Source organism: Pseudoliparis swirei, chromosome 22, assembly GCF_029220125.1.
Source record: "Pseudoliparis swirei isolate HS2019 ecotype Mariana Trench chromosome 22, NWPU_hadal_v1, whole genome shotgun sequence".
Classification (NCBI taxonomy): domain Eukaryota; kingdom Metazoa; phylum Chordata; class Actinopteri; order Perciformes; family Liparidae; genus Pseudoliparis; species Pseudoliparis swirei.
The window spans coordinates 1,119,027-1,141,196 of NC_079409.1; the positions used below are offsets into that span (position 1 = coordinate 1,119,027).

General features: G+C 48.7%; 1 protein-coding gene across 2 annotated transcripts in view; it reads right to left on the reverse strand.

Annotated features, from left to right (window-relative positions):
* Positions 1 to 1,373: 1,373 nt before the first annotated feature.
* The window catches only part of thbs3a (thrombospondin 3a), a 30,426-nt gene continuing 9,629 nt past the window's right edge, over positions 1,374 to 22,170 (reverse strand). For both annotated transcript variants that reach the window (XM_056443851.1, XM_056443852.1), the window contains 8 exons: positions 21,321 to 21,373; positions 20,555 to 20,736; positions 6,067 to 6,245; positions 5,948 to 5,996; positions 5,682 to 5,878; positions 5,079 to 5,251; positions 4,855 to 4,994; positions 1,374 to 4,648 (listed from right to left, as the gene is read on the reverse strand). In XM_056443851.1, coding sequence (XP_056299826.1) covers positions 4,587 to 4,648; positions 4,855 to 4,994; positions 5,079 to 5,251; positions 5,682 to 5,878; positions 5,948 to 5,996; positions 6,067 to 6,245; positions 20,555 to 20,736; positions 21,321 to 21,373 — 1,035 coding nt within the window. In that variant the 3' untranslated portion in view covers positions 1,374 to 4,586. The remainder of the gene's footprint in view (positions 4,649 to 4,854; positions 4,995 to 5,078; positions 5,252 to 5,681; positions 5,879 to 5,947; positions 5,997 to 6,066; positions 6,246 to 20,554; positions 20,737 to 21,320; positions 21,374 to 22,170) is intronic.

Here is a 22,170-nt window from a genome sequence, read left to right on the forward strand (position 1 = left end):
ATGGAGATAGCCTTGAAAGGTCCTGGGAGAAAACAACCACAGGTGTCTGTGGATAGGGGAAGGAATGAGAGGTTCACCAGCGATCTTCAGGAGTTGTTGTTCCAACGGCCTTGGCCAAGGCCCGTCGTGGTTGAGGGAGCCGAAAGCAGATAAGATTGGGATTGTTTGGTCTGCCAGCAGCTACATCCAATTTGCGCACCTGCTATTCCACCACTTTCCTCCCATTTTCAAATCGATCCAATTTCGTCGGGCAGCCTTAGGGGGCTTTAACGGCTGTCACCGCTTCCTTAATTTTCCGATAAACCAGGGCAACGCCAAATCCAAACAGCAGAAATCCTGTAATCATAGTTCAATAGGTAGATGTCATCTACGCCCTCCACGGAAAGGCTGCTAGGCACACGACACGTCCATCGTGTAACCAGCTGCAACGCCCCGGCAGGACGGGCAGGTTCCCAACCCAAGCTTCTCGTCGAGAAGACGGTGTCAATTGCGTTGAGAGACCAGTTGATCAGATGATCAGTTGATCGGTCCATGGTTTTTAGTTCGAAGAGCGATGAGGAGAGAGTCTCTCAAGTATAAAACAAGACAAGACATGACGAGAGAAGCCAAGCAGGGAAGGGAAGATCATGGGGAGGAGAGGGAGAGAAAATGCGACCGCCTCCGAAGAGAGCCAAGAAGTTGGTATGCTAACCAATGAACATGAGCTAATGGTATGCTAACACAATGACATGAGCTAATGTTGGTATGCTAACGAATGAACATGAGCTAATGGTATGCTAACATAATGACATGAGCTAATGTTGGTATGTTAACGAATGAACATGAGCTCATGGTATGCTAACACAATGACATGAGCTAATGGTATGCTAACACAATGACATGAGCTAATGTTGGTATGCTAACACAATGAACATGAGCTAAAGTTGGTATGCTAACACAATGAACATGAGCTAAAGTTGGTATGCTAACACAATGAACATGAGCTAAAGTTGGTATGCTAACACAATGAACATGAGCTAATGTTGGTATGCTAACACAATGAACATGAGCTAAGGTTGGTATGCTAACACAATGAACATGAGCTAAGGTTGGTATGCTAACACAATGAACATGAGCTAAAGTTGGTATGCTAACACAATGAACATGAGCTAATGTTAGCATGCAACCCCCAGAAATATATATTTATATCTCCGCATAACCTGTATATCATGTATTTATTATGATACTTCTGTTGCACTTCTGGTTAGATGCCAAACTGCATTGCTGCTCTGTACTTGTACATGTGGAATGACAATAAAGTTGAATATAATCTAATCTAATCTAAACATGTGACTGACGCTCCAAGAGATGCAAAATGATGAAGAACCACGAGCATCGTTCAGGACGTTTATTTAAACAAACATTCGTACATTTAAAGCGTTTAACTTGTTTTTGTGATCTGATGAGCTCAGATATGTTTTCATGTGTCCCCATATGTCCTCATGTTCCCATGTGTCCTCATGTCCCCATATGTCCTCATGTTCCCATATGTCCCCATATGTCCTCATGTTCCCATATGTCCCCATATGTCCTCATGTCCCCATATGTCCTCACGTTCCCTCATGTGTCCTCATGTCCCCATATGTCCTCATGTTCCCATATGTCAACATATGTCCTCATGTTCCCATATGTCCTCATGTTCCCATATGTCCTCATATGTGCTCATGTTCCCTCATGTGTCCTCATGTGTCCTCATGTTCCCATTTGTCCTCATATGTTCCCATTTGTCCTCATATGTTCCCATGTGTCCTCATATGTCCTCATGTGTCCTCATGTTCCCATGTGTCCTCATATGTCCTCATGTGTTCCCATGTGTCCTCATGTTCCCATGTGTCCTCATATGTTCCCATGTGTCCTCATGTTCCCTCATGTGTCCTCATATGTTCCCATGTGTCCTCATGTTCCCTCATGTGTCCTCATATGTTCCCATGTGTCCTCATGTTCCCATTTGTCCTCATATGTTCCCATGTGTCCTCATATGTCCTCATGTTCCCATGTGTCCTCATGTGTTCCCATGTGTCCTCATATGTTCCCATGTGTCCTCATGTTCCCATGTGTCCTCATGTGTTCCCATGTGTCCTCATATGTTCCCATGTGTCCTCATGTGTTTCCATGTGTCCTCATATGTTCCCATGTGTCCTCATATGTTCCCATGTGTCCTCATATGTTCCCATACGTTCCTTCATGTGTCCTCATATATTCCCATGTGTCCTCATATGTTCCCATGTGGACTCATGTGTCCTCATATGTTCCCATGTGTCCTCATATGTCCTCATGTGGTCCCATGTGTCCTCATATGTCCTCATGTGTTCCCATGTGTCCTCATATGTCCTCGTGTTCCCATGTGTCCTCATATGTTCCCTCATGTGTCCTCATATGTTCCCATGTGTCCTCATGTTCCCATTTGTTCTCATATGTTCCCATGTGTCCTCATGTTCCCATGTGTCCTCATGTGTCCCCATGTGTCCTCATATGTTCCCATGTGTCCTCATGTGTTCCCATGTGTCCTCATATGTTCCCATGTGTCTTCATATGTTCCCATACATTCCTTCATGTGTCCTCATATATTCCCATGTGTCCTCATATGTTCCCATGTGTACTCATGTGTCCTCATATGTTCCAATGTGTCCTCATATGTTCCCATGTGTCCTCATGTGTTCCCATGTGTCCTCATATGTTCCCATGTGTCCTCATGTGTCCTCATATGTTCCCATGTGTCCTCATACGTTCCTTCATGTGTCATCATATGTTCCCATGTGTCATCATATGTTCCCATGTGTCCTCATATGTTCCCATGTGTCCTCATCTGTTTCCATGTGTCCTCACATGTTCCCATGTGTCCTCATATGTTCCCATGTGTCCTCATGTGTCCTCATATGTTCCCATGTGTCCTCATATGTTCCCATACGTTCCTTCATGTGTCCTCATATATTCCCATGTGTCCTCATATGTTCCCATGTGGACTCATGTGTCCTCATATGTTCCCATGTGTCCTCATATGTCCTCATGTGTTCCCATGTGTCCTCATGTGTTCCCATGTGTCCTCATGTGTTCCCATGTGTCCTCATATGTTCCCTCGTGTCCTCATATGTTCCCATGTGTCCTCATGTTCCCATTTGTTCTCATATGTTCCCATGTGTCCTCATGTTCCCATGTGTCCTCATATGTCCTCATGTGTCCCCATGTGTCCTCATATGTTCCCATGTGTCCTCATGTGTTCCCATGTGTCCTCATATGTTCCCATGTGTCCTCATATGTTCCCATGTGTCCTCATATGTTCCCATGTGTCTTCATATGTTCCCATACGTTCCTTCATGTGTCCTCATATATTCCCATGTGTCCTCATATGTTCCCATGTGTACTCATGTGTCCTCATATGTTCCAATGTGTCCTCATATGTTCCCATGTGTCCTCATGTGTTCCCATGTGTCCTCATATGTTCCCATGTGTCCTCATGTGTCCTCATATGTTCCCATGTGTCCTCATACGTTCCTTCATGTGTCCTCATATGTTCACGTGTCCTCATGTGCCCTCATATGTTCCCATGTGTCCTCATATGTTCCCATGTGTCCTCATATGTTCCCATGTTTCCTCATGTGTCCTCATATGTTCCCATGTGTCCTCATATGTTCCCATGTGTCCTCATGTGTTCCCATGTGTCCTCATATGTTCCCATGTGTCCTCATGTGCCCTCATATGTTCCCATGTGTCCTCCCATGTGTCCTCATATGTTCCCATGTTTCCTCATATGTTCCCATGTGTCCTCATATGTTCCCATGTGTCCTCATATGTTCCCATACGTTCCTTCATGTGTCCTCATATGTTCCCATGGGTCTTCATATGTTCCCGTGTGCCCTCATATGTTCCCATGTGTCCTCATATGTTCCCATACGTTCCTGCATGTGTCCTCATATGTTCCCATGGGTCCTCATATGTTCCCATGGGTCATCATGTGTTCCCATGCGTCCTCATGTTTCCATGGGTCCTCATTTTTTCCCATGCGTCCTCATATGTTCCCATGTGTCCTCATATGTTCTCATGTGTCCTCATATGTTCCCATGCGTCCTCATATGTTCCCATGTGCCCTCATATGTTCCCATGTGCCCTCATATGTTCCCATGCATCCTCATATGTTCCCATGTGTCCTCATATGTTCTCATGTGTCCTCATATGTTCCCATGCGTCCTCATATGTTCCCATGTGTCCTCATATGTTCCCATGTGTCTTCATGTCCTCATATGTTCCCATGTGTCCTCATATGTTCCCATGTGTCTTCATGTGTCCTCCCATGCTTCCTCATTTGTTCTCTCATGTGTCCTCTGATGTTTCCTCTCTTGTTTCCTCTCATGTGTCCTTTTGGACACTTCAAAGGACATTTCATTCCCTGTCCATTTTTCACAATAAAGGTTTGTTTCCTTGGACGGCTGCTAATTCAGTCATAAACACATTCTTCTGTCATGTTTTCACAATAAAAGCCTTTCTATAGGTGTGTGTGTGTGTGTGTGTAGTTTTGTGTGTATGTGTGTAGTTGTGTGTGTGTGTGTGTCTCACAGCTGGATGTGCAATAGGACTTGTTTACGATGAGTCTGGAAGTCTTCGGGCACCGTGTCTGAAAGAGTCATAATCAATACAATGATCGGTTTAATAACAACAGTCAGCATTCATAAGCTCCGCCCCTTTAGACAACTACTTCATAGAATTATCTTCATACACTTTCATGAATTTGATAAATGACCTGAAGTTAATCAACAGATCCTCAACATGCTGCTTTCTTTGTGGGTTCAGACCCTCGGGGTCAAAGGTCAAAGGTCGTACCGTTGCACCGGTAGCGCAGGTTGGACCAGATGATGTTTTCCTGCGAGAAACAGAAGACGCCGAGCCGACCGCCTCTCATCGTGGTATCCACGACGACGCCGGAGTCCGCCACCATGTCGGTGCCCTCAAACAGACTCACCCTGAAACACAGGGACACGCCCCTCAGAGAGAGGGAGAAACCAAACGCCTGGTCTCACCCGGCCCGGGTCAGGTTCTGGTCTCACCTGATGTAGCCCACCTGCGGCCGGTGGCTGAGGTGCCAGCGGTACGAGGTCTTGTCCTTCCAGCCCAGGTTCCGCGGGTCCTTCCAGAGCAGCTTCACCTCCCCAGGTGTGTCTCCGGTGTGCCACAGGGCGTTCCTCAGGAACTCTCCCGGTCCGGTCTTGGACTTCACTGCCTGCAGGACGGCACAGGGACCGGTTCATCCAGGACCCGTGACTACCTGTCCATGTGGACTACAACACAGAGTCAGGAAACCAGACCTGAGACCTCCAGGAGAAACACTGCCACACCTGAGCAAGGTGCTCCTGGCTCTGCTGACTATCACCACCAGGGGGCAGCAGAGAGCGGTGGGCCGAACTGCTCAATGAAACGGCTTCAGACCAACACGTGACCTCCAGGAACAGCAGAACTCAGTAGACCAGTAGAACTCAGTAGACCAGTAGCCCAGTAGAACCCAGTCGCCCAGTAGAACTCAGTAGACCAGTAGCCCAGTAGAACCCAGTCGCCCAGGAGAACCCAGTGGCCCAGTAGAACTCAGTAGACCAGTAGCCCAGTAGAACCCAGTCGCCCAGGAGAACCCAGTGGCCCAGTAACCCAGTAGCGACCTTGAGCTGCAGGGCGGGCTGCGCCGTGGCCCTGAAGGGGGCCGGCTGCCAGTAGGTCTGCTCCGTCTGCTTCCACATCACCACGTAGAAGGAGGAGGAGTCCTGGTAGCCGAAGATGAAGCCGGCGTAGTCGTCGTCCGTCACCGTGTTGACGTGGAACGTTCCCTCGAAGTCCACGCCGTTGAACGCCGTGTAGCCTGCAGACACGCAAGGAGGTGAGGGGTGGAGCTACCGGACCCGGTCTCACCGATGAACCGGACACGTACCCACAGCGAGGCCGGGGTCGCTGTTCATGGTCTGGACGATCTCCATGCCCTGAGGAGGAGAGGCGATTAGGGGCGGCCGCTCGGGGCTCCTGTTGGCCTGAAGAGGGTCAGAGGGTCACCTGGTTAAGGACCACCCAGGTGGGGTCGATCTGGGCGTCGCCCTCCGGGTCCAGGATCACCGTCTGGTAGGCTCTGAAGTCGGTCAGCGTGACCTCGGCGCTCTCCGGACACACGTCCACCAGATCCATCACCGAGTCGTTGTCAAAGTCCTTCTCACAGACGTCACCGACCCCGCTCACTGGAGAGAGACAGACGGGTGGAGAGACAGACGGGTGGAGAGACAGACGGGTGGAGAGAGACAGACGGGTGGAGAGACAGACGGGTGGAGAGACAGACGGGTGGAGAGAGACAGACGGGTGGAGAGACAGACGGGTGGAGAGAGACAGACGGGTGGAGAGAGACAGACGGGTGGAGAGACAGACGGGTGGAGAGAGACAGACGGGTTGAGAGACAGACGGGTGGAGAGAGACAGACGGGTGGAGAGACAGACGGGTGGAGAGAGACGGGTGGAGAGACATGACGGTGGAGAGACAGACGGGTGGAGAGACAGACAGGTGGAGAGAGACAGACGGGTGAGAGACAGACAGGTGGAGAGAGACAGACGGGTGGAGAGACAGACGGGGGGAGAGACAGACGGGTGGAGAGACAGACGGGTGGAGAGACAGACGGATGGAGAGACAGACGGGTGGAGAGAGACAGACGGGTGGAGAGACAGACGGGTGGAGAGACAGACGGGTGGAGAGACAGACGGGTGGAGAGAGACAGACGGGTGGAGAGACAGACGGGTGGAGAGAGACGGGTGGAGAGACAGAGGGGGGGAGAGACAGACGGGTGGAGAGAGACAGACGGGTGAAGAGACAGACGGTGGAGAGAGACACAGACGGGTGGAGAGAGACAGACGGTGGAGAGACAGACGGTGGAGAGACAGACGGGTGGAGAGACAGACGGTGGGCAGAATTAATAGTGCTGTGGTTCATGACATCACCACAGAGTACATGACATCACCACAGAGTACATGACATCATCTGGGTACACAACATCACCAGAGTACATGACATCATCACAGAGGACATGGACATCATCACAGAGTACATGACATCACCAGAGTACATCCTGGGTGCACATGACATCACATCACAGAGTACATGACATCATCACAGGGTGCACATCATCATCAGAGTACATGACATCACACAGGTACATGATATCACTCATTATATACATGACATCACAGGTAGCAGAGTACACCTGAGTACATGACATCACAGAGTACACAACATCATCACAGAGTAATACGTGACATCATCAGAGTACAACAGAGTACACAACATCATCACAGAGTACATGACATCATCACAGAGTGTTATGACATCATCACAGAGTACATGACATCAATACAGAGTACATGACATCACCACAGAGTACATGCAACATCATCACAGAGTACATGACATCACCACAGAGGTGAATGATATCAATACAGAGTACATGACATCACCAGAGTACATGACATCATCACAGAGTACATGGAGCATCACCACAGAGTACATGATATCATCATCAGAGTGCACGATATCACCACCAGAGTATCATCACAGGTGCGACATCATCACAGAGCCTGCGTCATCATCCTGGGTAACATCACAATACAGAGAGTACATGCACATTACAGAGTACACATGACATCATCATAGTGCATGACATCATCACTGGGTACACAACATCATCACAGAGTACACAACATCACAGAGTACATGACATCACTACACAGAGCATGAAAGCATCACCACAAGTGCAAACAGGCCAATACATCATCACAGAGACACATCATCACAGAAGGGACATCACAGAGTGCATGACATCATCACAGAGCACATGACATCATCACAGGTACATGACATCATCATGAGGCATCACATCAGAGTACACAACATCACCACAGAGTACACGATATCATCACAGGTACACGGACATCTCATCACAGAGTACATGACATCACATCACAGAGTACATGACATCATCACAGAGTACACATACATCATCACCAGGAAAGAAGAAGTACATCATCATTAGTAGCATGACATCACCACAGAGTACATGAGCATCACCACAGAGGCACCTACATCGCACAGAGTATTGCATGATCATCAGTTAGAGTACACATGACATCATCACAGAGTACATGACATCATCACAGTATACACATCTACAGAGTCGCTGACATCATCACAGCAAGTACACATCATCACAGAGCACAAATTATGAGACATCAATCACAGAGTACACGACATCATCACAGAGTGCATGACATCACCACAGAGCATCATCACAAATTGCATATCATCACAGAGGTACATGACATCATCACAGAGTACATGACATCATGACATCATCAGTGCATGACATCATCACAGAGTACATGACATCATCACAGGTACACGACATCATCACAGTACAGCGACATCACCACAGAGTTCACAGGAGTACGAAACATCATCACGGTCGACATCATCACAGAGTACATGCAACATCACCCACAGAGTACATGACATCATCACAGAGTACAATGACATCACCAGACAGAGTACCAACAACATCACAACAAAATAAATAAATAAATAAATACATACTTTATTAATCCCTAAGGGGAAATTAGTTCTGCATTTAACCCAAATCACTTAGTTATTAAGGAGCAGTGGAAGCCGCTTGATGAAGCGCCTCGGGAAGCAACTGGGGTTCAGTGCCTTGCTCAAGGCGACACTTCGACTTAGCTACGGGGAGAGCGATCAGACCCACGACCTTTGCGAAGGTTGCAGGACCCTCTTACCCCACTGAGCTAAAGCCGTTTCCATCATCAGTTAGAGAAGACATCACAGAGTACATGAATTACCGCAGTACACGCCATCGGGTCACAGAGTACATGACACGTCACAGAGCAGCGATGACATCGCAGAGTACATGCGATATCACCACAGAGTATGACATCACTCATAGAGGCATGACATCATCACAGAGCATGAAGTGACATCACCATGGAGTACACATGACATCATACAGCGACATCATCATCATAGAGTACACAGCGACATCATCACTGGGTACACGTACAGTCATCACCAGAGTATACACGACATCATCACAGAGTACATGACATCACCAGAGTACATGACATCACCACAGGTACATGACGTCATCCAGGAGTACATGACATCACCACAGAGTACATGACATCATCAGAGTACATGAGCATCATCACAGGTACATGACATCATCCAGAGTACATGACATCATCACAAGTACACGACATCATCAGAGTACATGACATCACCACAGAGTACATGACATCACAGGTGCACGACCTCATAGTACATGACATCATCACAGAGTACATGACATCACCACAGAGTACATGACATCATCACAGGTACATGACATCACCACAGAGTACATGACATCATCACAGAGTACATGACATCATCACAGAGTACATGACATCATCACAGAGTACATGACATCACCACAGAGTACACGACATCATCACAGAGTACATGACATCATCACAAATTATGACATCATCACAGAGTACATGACATCATCACAGGTACACAACATCACTACAGGTACATGACATCATACAGAGTACATGACATCATCACAGAGTGCAGCAACATGACAGGTGCGTCATCACAGAGTGCATGACGTCATCTGGGTGCGACATCATCAGGTACATGACATCATCACAGAGTGCATGACATCATCACAGAGTACATGACATCACCACAGGTACATGGGGTGGGCATCATCACAGAGTACATGACATCATCACTGGGAGTGCATGACATCATCACAGGTACACAGCATCGTCAGGTATGACATCATCACAGGTACAGATTTTGACATCATCTGGGTGAGTATTAACATCATCACAGGTGCAGCGACATCATCACAGAGTACATGACATCACCACAGAGTACATACAACATCACAGAGTACATGACATCATCGAGTACATGACATCATCACAGAGTACGACATCATCAGAGTACATGACATCATCACAGAGTACATGACATCACCACAGAGCACACAACATCACAGAGTACATGACATCATCACAGAGTATATGACATCATCACAGAGTACGACATCACAGAGTACATGACATCATCACAGAGTACATGACATCACCACAGAGTACATGACATCATCACAGAGTACATGACATCATCACAGAGTACATGACGTCATCGACATCATCACAGAGTACATGACATCATCACATGACATCATCACAGGTACATGACATCACAGAGTACATGACATCATCACAGAGTACATGACATCATCACAGAGTATGACACACAGAGTACATGACATCATCACAGAGTGCACGACATCACCACAGTACATGACATCACCACAGAGGTACACAACATCACAGAGTACATGACATCATCACAGAGTACATGACATCATCACAGAGTACGACATCATCAGAGTACATGACATCATCACCCAGAGAGTACATGACATCACCACAGAGTACACAACATCACAGAGTACATGACATCATCACAGAGTACATGACATCATCACAGGTACACGACATCACAGAGTACATCATCACAGTACACGACATCATCACAGAGTACATGACATCATCACAGAGTACATGACATCATCACAGAGTACGACATCATCACACGACATCATCACAGAGTACACGACATCATCACAGAGTACCATCATCACAGAGTACCGACATCATCACAGAGTACATGACATCATCACAGAGTACATGACATCATCACAGAGTACATGACATCACCACAGAGTACATGACATCATCACAGTACATGACATCATCACAGAGTACACGACATCATCACAGAGTACATGACATCATCAGAGTACATGACATCACCACAGAGTACATGACATCATCACAGAGTACGACATCACATAAATAGAAGTAATGTAACAGTAAATAGATGTAGTATGATGTTGGCATGCTTGAATGAACATGAGCTAATGTTGGTATGCTAACGAATGAACATGAGCTAATGTTGGTATGCTAACAAATGAAAATGAGCTAATGTTGGTATGCTAACAAATGAACATGAGCTAATGGTATGCTAACACAATGACATGAGCTAATGTTGGTATGCTAATGAATGAACATGAGCTAATGGTATGCTAACATAATGACATGAGCTAATGTTGGTATGCTAACGAATGAACATGAGCTAATGGTATGCTAACATAATGACATAAGCTAATGTTGGTATGCTAACGAATGAACATGAGCTCATGGTATGCTAACACAATGACATGAGCTAATGGTATGCTAACACAATGACATGAGCTAATGTTGGTATGCTAACGAATGAACATGAGCTAATGGTATGCTAACATAATGACATGAGCTAATGTTGGTATGCTAACGAATGAACATGAGCTCATGGTATGCTAACACAATGACATGCGCTAATGGTATGCTAACAAATGAACATGAGCTAATGTTGGTATGCTAACGAATGAACATGAGCTAAAAGTTGGTATGCTAACAAATGAACATGAGCTAATGGTATGCTAACACAATGACATGAGCTAATGTTGGTATGCTAACACAATGAACATGAGCTAAGGTTGGTATGCTAACACAATGAACATGAGCTAAAGTTGTTATGCTAACACAATGAACATGAGCTAAAGTTGGTATGCTAACACAATGAACATGAGCTAATGTTGGTATGCTAACACAATGAACATGAGCTAATGTTGGTATGCTAATTAATGAACATGAGCTAATGGTGGTATGCTAACGAATGAACATGAGCTAATGTTTGTATGCTAACAAATGAACATGAGCTAATGTTGGTATGCTAACGAATGAACATGAGCTAAAAGTTTTGATTGATTGATTGATATATTTATTTGTCGTTTGCCAGAACAGGTACAAAAGCATCGAAATTACAAGAAAGGGTGGATGAAAGATTACAGCATAACATGAGGGAAGAAGGCGAGAAAAAACAACCCCCCGACTATGCCCCCGAGAGGGGTACAGTGTGGAGCAGGAAAAACACCTTAGCACATAAGCACATACATTTTAGACATGACTTGCAACGAGTAGGAAGGGAGGGAGGTAATCCAACAACTGGGTGATCTAAGCTCATCCATTGGGGCAGAAGGTAACCAGCACCGACAAGCAGCCAGCGGTCCGCGCCAACATAGCAGCGCCAGCACAGCCCCGTCCGTCCCACTGGGGTAAAAAGCAGGCGAAGGCGTGGGATGGGGAGGGGTAGTGAATGCAATCAGTATTATTGAAAGTTGTGTGCGTGTTCTGGTATGTCGTCCTCCCTCAGGCCACAACAGACAGAGTTCTCAGTCCGCAAGATGGTCGTTGCCATGGAGATAGCCTTGAAAGGTCCTGGGAGAAAACAACCACAGGTGTCTGTGGATAGGGGGAAGGGAATGAGAGAGGTTCTCACTTCAGCGATCTTCAGGGAGTTGTTGTTCCCATGTGAACGGTTGGCCAAGGCCGGTTCTGGTTGAGGGAGGAAAGCAGATAAGATTGAGATTATTTGGTATGCCAGCAGCTACATCAATTTGCGCACCTGCTATTCCACCACTTTCCTCCCATTTTCAAATCGATCCAATTTCGTCGGGCAGCCTTAGGGCTTTTAACGGCTGTCACCGCTTCCTTAATTTCCGATAAACCAGGGCAACGCCAAATCAAACAGCAGAAATCCTGTAATCATAGTTCCGAATAGGTAGATGTCATCTACGTCCTCCACGGAAAGGCTGCTAGGCACACGACACGCCCATCGTGTAACCAGCTGCAACGCCCCGCAGGACGGGCAGGTTCCTCAACCCAAGCTTCTGTCGCCGAGAAGACGGTGTCAATTGCGTTGAGAGACCAGTTGATCAGATGATCAGTTGATCGGTCCATGGTTTTTAGTTCGAAGAGCGATGAGGAGAGTCTCTCAAGTATAAAACAAGACAAAACATGACGAGAGAAGCCAAGCAGGGAAGGGAAGATCATGGGGAGGAGGGAGAGAAAATGCCGCCTCCTAAGAGAGAGCCAAGAAGTTGGTATGCTAACAAATGAACATGAGCTAATGGTATGCTAACACAATGACATGAGCTAATGTTGGTATGCTAACGAATGAACATGAGCTAATGGTATGCTAACATAATGACATGAGCTAATGTTGGTATGTTAACGTGAATGAACATGAGCTCATGGTATGCTAACACAATGACATGAGCTAATGGTATGCTAACACAATGACATGAGCTAATGTTGGTATGCTAACACAATGAACATGAGCTAAAGTTGGTATGCTAACACAATGAACATGAGCTAAAGTTGGTATGCTAACACAATGAACATGAGCTAAAGTTGGTATGCTAACACAATGAACATGAGCTAATGTTGGTATGCTAACACAATGAACATGAGCTAAGGTTGGTATGCTAACACAATGAACATGAGCTAAGGTTGGTATGCTAACACAATGAACATGAGCTAAAGTTGGTATGCTAACACAATGAACATGAGCTAATGTTAGCATGCTAGCAACCCCAGAAATATATATTTATATCTCCGCATAACCTGTATATCATGTATTTATTATGATACTTCTGTTGCACTTCTGGTTAGATGCCAAACTGCATTTCGTTGCTCTGTACTTGTACATGTGGAATGACAATAAAGTTGAATCTAATCTAATCTAATCTAAACATGTGACTGACGCTCCAAGAGATGCAAAATGATGAAGAACCACGAGCATCGTTCAGGACGTTTATTTAAACAAACATTCGTACATTTAAAGCGTTTAACTTGTTTTTGTGATCTGATGAGCTCAGATATGTTTTCATGTGTCCCCATATGTCCTCATGTTCCCATGTGTCCTCATGTCCCCATATGTCCTCATGTTCCCATATGTCCCCATATGTCCTCATGTTCCCATATGTCCCCATATGTCCTCATGTCCCCATATGTCCTCAATTCCCTCATGTGTCCTCATGTCCCCATATGTCCTCATGTTCCCATATGTCAACATATGTCCTCATGTTCTATATGTCCTCATGTTCCCATATGTCCTCATGTGCTCATGTTCCCTCATGTGTCCCCATGTGTCCTCATGTTCCCATTTGTCCTCATATATTTCCCATTGTCTCATATGTTCCCATGTGTCCTCATGTCCTCATGTGTCCTCATGTTCCATGTGTCCTCATATGTCCTCATGTGTTCCCGTGTCCTCATGTCTCCCATGTGTCCTCATATGTTCCCATGTGTCCTCATGTTCCCTCATGTGTCCTCATGTTCCCATGTGTCCTCATGTTCCCTCATGTGTCCTCATATGTTCCCATGTGTCCTCATGTTCCCATTTGTCCTCATATGTTCCCATGTGTCCTCATATGTCCTCATGTTCCCATGTGTCCTCATGTGTTCCCATGTGTCCTCATATGTTGCCCATGTGTCCTCATGTTCCCATGTGTCCTCATGTGTTCCCATGTGTCCTCATATGTTCCCATGTGTCCTCATGTGTTTCCATGTGTCCTCATATGTTCCCATGTGTCCTCATATGTTTTATGTGTCCTCATATGTTCCATACGTTCCTTCATGTGTCCTCATATATTCCATGTCTCATATGTTCCATGTGACTCATGTGTCCTCATGTTCCCATGTGTCCTCATATGTCCTCATGTGGTCCCATGTGTCCTCATATGTCCTCATGTGTTCCCATGTGTCCTCATATGTCCTCGTGTTCCCATGTGTCCTCATATGTTCCCTCATGTGTCCCTCATATGTTCCCATGTCTGGCGTGTCCTCATGTTCCCATTTGTTCTCATATGTTCCCATGTGTCCTCATGTTCCCATGTGTCCTCATGTGTCCCCATGTGTCCTCATATGTTCCCATGTGTCCTCATGTGTTCCCATGTGTCCTCATATGTTCCCATGTGTCTTCATATGTTCCCATACATTCCTTCATGTGTCCTCATATATTCCCATGTGTCCTCATATGTTCCCATAATACTCATGTGTCCTCATATGTTCCAATGTGTCCTCATATGTTCCCATGTGTCCTCATGTGTTCCCATGTGTCCTCATATGTTCCCATGTGTCCTCATGTGTCCTCATATGTTCCCATGTCCTCATACGTTCCTTCATGTGTCATCATATGTTCCCATGTGTCCTCATGTGTTCCCATGTGTCCTCATATGTTCCCATGTGTCCTCATCTGTTTCCATGTGTCCTCATATGTTCCCATGTGTCCTCATATGTTCCCATGTGTCCTCATGTGTCCTCATATGTTCCCATGTGTCCTCATATGTTCCCATACGTTCCTTCATGTGTCCTCATATATTCCCATGTGTCCTCATATGTTCCCATGTGGACTCATGTGTCCTCATATGTTCCCATGTGTCCTCATATGTCCTCATGTGTTCCCATGTGTCCTCATATGTCCTCAAGTGTTCCCATGTGTCCTCATGTGTTCCCATGTGTCCTCATATGTTCCCTCGTGTCCTCATATGTTCCCATGTGTCCTCATGTTCCCATTTGTTCTCATATGTTCCCATGTGTCCTCATGTTCCCATGTGTCCTCATATGTCCTCATGTGTCCCCATGTGTCCTCATATGTTCCCATGTGTCCTCATGTGTTCCCATGTGTCCTCATATGTTCCCATGTGTCCTCATATGTTCCCATGTGTCCTCATATGTTCCCATGTGTCTTCATATGTTCCCATACGTTCCTTCATGTGTCCTCATATATTCCCATGTGTCCTCATATGTTCCCATGTGTACTCATGTGTCCTCATATGTTCCAATGTGTCCTCATATGTTCCCATGTGTCTCCATGTGTTCCCATGTCCTCATATGTTCCCATGTGTCCTCATGTGTCCTCATATGTTCCCATGTGTCCTCATACGTTCCTTCATGTGTCCTCATATGTTCACGTGTCCTCATGTGCCCTCATATGTTCCCATGTGTCCTCATATGTTCCCATGTGTCCTCATATGTTCCCATGTTTCCTCATGTGTCCTCATATGTTCCCATGTGTCCTCATATGTTCCCATGTGTCCTCATGTGTCTCATGTCCTCATATGTTCCCATGTGTCCTCATGTGCCCTCATATGTTCCCATGTGTCCTCCCATGTGTCCTCATATGTTCCCATGTTTCCTCATATGTTCCCGTGTGTCCTCATGTGTTCCCATGTGTCCTCATATGTTCCCATGTGTCCTCATATGTTCCCATACGTTCCTTCATGTGTCCTCATATGTTCCCATGGGTCTTCATATGTTCCCGTGTGCCCTCATATGTTCCCATGTGTCCTCATATGTTCCCATACGTTCCTGCATGTGTCCTCATATGTTCCCATGGGTCCTCATATGTTCCCATGGGTCATCATGTGTTCCCATGCGTCCTCATGTTTCCATGGGTCCTCATTTTTTCCCATGCGTCCTCATATGTTCCCATGTGTCCTCATATGTTCTCATGTGTCCTCATATGTTCCCATGCGTCCTCATATGTTCCCATGTGCCCTCATATGTTCCCATGTGCCCTCATATGTTCCCATGCATCCTCATATGTTCCCATGTGTCCTCATATGTTCTCATGTGTCCTCATATGTTCCCATGCGTCCTCATATGTTCCCATGTGTCCTCATATGTTCCCATGTGTCTTCATGTGTCCTCATATGTTCCCATGTGTCCTCATATGTTCCCATGTGTCTTCATGTGTCCTCCCATGCTTCCTCATTTGTTCTCTCATGTGTCCTCTGATGTTTCCTCTCTTGTTTCCTCTCATGTGTCCTTTTGGACACTTCAAAGGACATTTCATTCCCTGTCCATTTTTCACAATAAAGGTTTGTTTCCTTGGACGGCTGCTAATTCAGTCATAAACACATTCTTCTGTCATGTTTTCACAATAAAAGCCTTTCTATAGGTGTGTGTGTGTGTGTGTAGTTTTGTGTGTATGTGTGTAGTTGTGTGTGTGTGTGTGTGTGTGTCTCACAGCTGGATGTGCAATAGGACTTGTTTACGATGAGTCTGGAAGTCTTCGGGCACCGTGTCTGAAAGAGTCATAATCAATACAATGATCGGTTTAATAACAACAGTCAGCATTCATAAGCTCCGCCCCTTTAGACAACTACTTCATAGAATTATCTTCATACACTTTCATGAATTTGATAAATGACCTGAAGTTAATCAACAGATCCTCAACATGCTGCTTTCTTTGTGGGTTCAGACCCTCGGGGTCAAAGGTCAAAGGTCGTACCGTTGCACCGGTAGCGCAGGTTGGACCAGATGATGTTTTCCTGCGAGAAACAGAAGACGCCGAGCCGACCGCCTCTCATCGTGGTATCCACGACGACGCCGGAGTCCGCCACCATGTCGGTGCCCTCAAACAGACTCACCCTGAAACACAGGGACACGCCTCTCAGAGAGAGGGAGAAACCAAACGCCTGGTCTCACCCGGCCCGGGTCAGGTTCTGGTCTCACCTGATGTAGCCCACCTGCGGCCGGTGGCTGAGGTGCCAGCGGTACGAGGTCTTGTCCTTCCAGCCCAGGTTCCGCGGGTCCTTCCAGAGCAGCTTCACCTCCCCAGGTGTGTCTCCGGTGTGCCACAGGGCGTTCCTCAGGAACTCTCCCGGTCCGGTCTTGGACTTCACTGCCTGCAGGGACGGCACAGGGACGGTTCATCCAGGACCCGTGACTACCTGTCCATGTGGACTACAACACAGAGTCAGGAAACCAGACCTGAGACCTCCAGGAGAAACACTGCCACACCTGAGCAAGGTGCTCCTGGCTCTGCTGACTATCACCACCAGGGGCAGCAGAGCGGTGGGCCGAACTGCTCAATGAAACGGCTTCAGACCAACACGTGACCTCCAGGAACAGCAGAACTCAGTAGACCAGTAGAACTCAGTAGACCAGTAGCCCAGTAGAACCCAGTCGCCCAGTAGAACTCAGTAGACCAGTAGCCCAGTAGAACCCAGTCGCCCAGGAGAACCCAGTGGCCCAGTAGAACTCAGTAGACCAGTAGCCCAGTAGAACCCAGTCGCCCAGGAGAACCCAGTGGCCCAGTAACCCAGTAGCGACCTTGAGCTGCAGGGCGGGCTGCGCCGTGGCCCTGAAGGGGGCCGGCTGCCAGTAGGTCTGCTCCGTCTGCTTCCACATCACCACGTAGAAGGAGGAGGAGTCCTGGTAGCCGAAGATGAAGCCGCGAGTCGCCGTCCGTCACCGTGTTGACGGAACGCTCGAAGTCCACGCCGTTGAACGTGTAGCCTGCAGACACGCAAGGAGGTGAGGGGTGGAGCTACCGGACCCGGTCTCACCGATGAACCGGACACGTACCCACAGCGAGGCCGGGGTCGCTGTTCATGGTCTGGACGATCTCCATGCCCTGAGGAGGAGGCGATTAGGGGCCGCTCGGGCTCCTGTTGGCCTGAAGAGGGTCAGAGGTCACCTGGTTAAGGACCACCCAGGTGGGGTCGATCTGGGCGCCGCCCCGGGTCAGGATCACCGCCTGGTAGGCTCTGAAGTCGGTCAGCGTGACCTCGGCGCCTCCGACACACGTCCACCAGATCCATCACCGAAGTCGTTGTCAAAGTCCTTCTCACAGACGCCACCGACCCCGCTTCACTGGAGAGAGACAGACGGGTGGAGAGACAGACGGTGGAGAGACAGACGGTGAGAGAGACAGGGTGGAGAGACAGACTGGTGGGAGAGACAGACGGGTGGAGAGACAGACGGTGGAGAGAGAGAGACAGACGGGTGGAGAGACAGACGGGTGGAGAGACAGGAGGTGAGACAGAGGTGGAGAGAGACAGACGGGTTGAGAGACAGACGGTGGAGAGAGACAGACGGGTGGAGAGACAGACAGGTGGAGAGACAGACGGTGGAGAGACAGACGGTGGAGAGACAGACGGGTGGAGAAGACAGAGGTGGAGAGAGACTGACGTGTGGAGAGTCAGACGGGTGGAGAGAGAGACAGACGGTGAGAGAGACGAGACAGACGGGTGGAGAGACAGACGGGTGGAGAGACAGACGGTGAGAGAGACAGACGGGTGGAGAGACAGACGGGTGGAGAGAGACAGACGGGTGGAGAGACAGACGGGTGGAGAGACAGACGGGTGGAGAGACAGACGGGTGAAGAGACAGACGGGTGAAGAGACAGACGGGTGAGGAGACAGACGGGTGAAGAGAGACAGACGGGGGAGTAGACAGACGGGTGAAGAGACAGACGGTGGAGAGACAGACGGGTGGAGAGTAGACAGACGGGTGAAGAGACAGACGGGTGAGGAGACAGACGGGTGGAGAGAGACAGACGGGTGGAGAGACAGACGGGTGGAGAGACAGACGGGTGGAGAGACAGACGGGTGGAGAGAGACAGACGGGTGGAGAGACAGACGGGTGGAGAGAGACAGACGGGTGGAGAGACAGACGGGTGGAGAGAGACAGACGGGTGGAGACAGACGGGTGGAGAGAGACAGACGGGTGGAGAGACAGGCGGTGAGAGACAGACGGGCAGTGGAGAGAGACAGGCAGGAGAGAGACAGACGGGTGGAGAGACAGACGGGTGGAGAGAGACAGACGGGTGGAGAGACAGACGGGTGGAGAGACAGACGGGTGGAGAGAGACAGACGGGTGGAGAGAGACAGACGGGTGGAGAGACAGACGGGTGGAGAGAGACAGACGGGTGGAGAGACAGACGGGTGGAGAGACAGGCAGGTGGGAGAGACAGGCGGGTGGAGAGAGAGACAGGTGGAGAGACAGACGGGTGGAGAGAGACAGACGAGAGACAGACGGTGAGACAGGTGGAGAGACAGACGGGTGGAGAGACAGACGGGTGGAGAGAGACAGACGGGTGGAGAGAGACAGACGGGTGGAGAGACAGACGGGTGGAGAGAGACAGACGGGTGGAGAGACAGACGGGTGGAGAGACAGACGGGTGGAGAGACAGACGGGTGGAGAGACAGACGGGTGGAGAGAGACAGACGGGTGGAGAGACAGACGGGTGGAGAGACAGACGGGTGGAGAGACAGACGGGTGGAGAGAGACAGGCAATTGGAGAGAGACAGGCGGGTGGAGACAGACGGGTGGAGAGAGACAGACGGGTGGAGGAGAGACAGACGGGTGGAGAGAGACAGACGGTGAGAGACAGACGGGTGGAGAGAGACAGGCAGGTGGAGAGACAGAGCGGTGGAGAGAGACAGACGGGTGGAGAGAGAGAGACAGACGGGTGGAGAGACAGGCGGGTGGAGAGAGACAGACGGGTGGAGAGACAGGCAGGTGGAGACAGGCGGGTGGAGAGACAGACGGTGGAGACGAGAGACAGAGGTGGAGAGAGACAGACGGGTGGAGAGACAGACGTGGAGAGAGACAGGCGGGTGGAGAGACAGACAGGTGGAGAGACAGACGGGTGGAGAGACAGACGGGTGGAGAGAGACAGACGGGTGGAGAGACAGACGGGTGGAGAGACAGACGGGTGGAGAGACAGACGGGTGGAGAGACAGACGGGTGGAGGTTACGGTCAGAGTCTTTCTGGTTGGGGTTGACGACCAGGCGGCAGTTGTCGTGGTCGTCCAGGACGCCGTCGTTGTCGTCGTCGTGGTCGCAGTCGTCTCCCAGGCCGTCGTTGTCCGAGTCCAGCTGGGAGCTGTTGGGGATGTCGGGGCAGTTGTCCCTGGAGTCCTGGAGGCCGTCTCCGTCCCTGAGGGCCACGACGACTTCATGAGCTCAGGGGCCACGACGGCTCCTGAGCTACACGACTCCATGTCTCCATGCACAGGGATGTGGGGGGGGGGGTGTGAGTGTGTGTGTGTGAGAGTGTGTGAGTGTGTGTGTGTGTGAGAGTGTGTGTGTGAGTGTGTGTGTGAGTGTGTGAGTGTGTGTGAGTGTGTGAGTGTGAGTGTGTGTGTGTGTGTGTGTGAGTGTGTGAGGAGGTGTGTGTGAGTGTGTGTGAGTGTGTGTGTGTGTGTGTGTGTGAGGTGTGAGAGTGTGAGTGTGAGTGTGGAGGTGTGTGTGTGTGTGAGTGTGTATGTGTGAGGTGGTGAGTGTGAGGTGTGTGTGTGTGTGTGTGTGAGGTGTGAGTGAGAGTGTGGTGTGAGTGTGAGTGTGTGTGTGGTGAGTGTGTGTGGGTGTGTGTGAGTGTGTGTGTGTGTGTGTGTGAGTGTGAGTGTGTGAGTGTGTGTGTGTGAGTGTGTGTGAGAGAGTGTGTGTGTGTGTGTGTGTGAGTGTGTGTGAGTGTGAGTGTGTGTGTGTGAGTGTGTGTGAGTGTGTGAGTGTGTGTCGTACGTGTCCTGGTTGGTGTCACACACGTCTCCCACCAGGTCGTTGTCAGCGTCGGTCTGAGAAAGAGAGCTGTGGTTAGAGAACCGTCCTCCTCGCTGCTCCCCATGGCCGTGTGTGATGGCAGCTCAATGGAATGCTCAACCAAGTGCTTAGTGGACTTGGAGAAGGCGACCGGATAGAGGAAGGAGATGAGGTTCCTCTAGGAGCCTTAGAGATAGGGTAAGGAGATGAGGTTCCTCTGTAGGAGCCTTAGAGATAGAGTAAGGAGATGAGGTTCCTCTGTAGGAGCCTTAGAGATAGAGAAAGGAGATGATGTTCCTCTAGGAGCCTTAGAGATAGAGTAAGGAGATGAGATTCCTCTAGGAGCCTTAGAGATAGAGAAAGGAGATGATGTTCCTCTAGGAGCCTTAGAGATAGAGGAAGGAGATGAGGTTCCTCTAGGAGCCTTAGAGATAGAGTAAGGAGATGAGGTTCCTCTCGGAGCCTTAGAGATGGGAGTGAGATGAGGTTCCCCTAGGAGCCTTAGAGATAGGGTAAGGAGATGAGGTTCCTCTCGGAGCCTTAGAGATAGGGTAAGGAGATGAGGTTCCTCTAGGAGCCTTAGAGATAGGGTAAGGAGATGAGGTTCCTCTAGGAGCCTTAGAGATAGAGTAAGGAGATGAGGTTCCTCTAGGAGCCTTAGAGATAGAGTAAGGAGATGAGGTTCCTCTAGTAGCCTTAGAGATAGAGTAAGGAGATGAGATTCCTCTAGGAGCCTTAGAGATAGAGTAAGGAGATGAGGTTCCTCTAGGAGCCTTAGAGATAGAGTAAGGAGATGAGGTTCCTCTAGGAGCCTTAGAGATAGAGTAAGGAG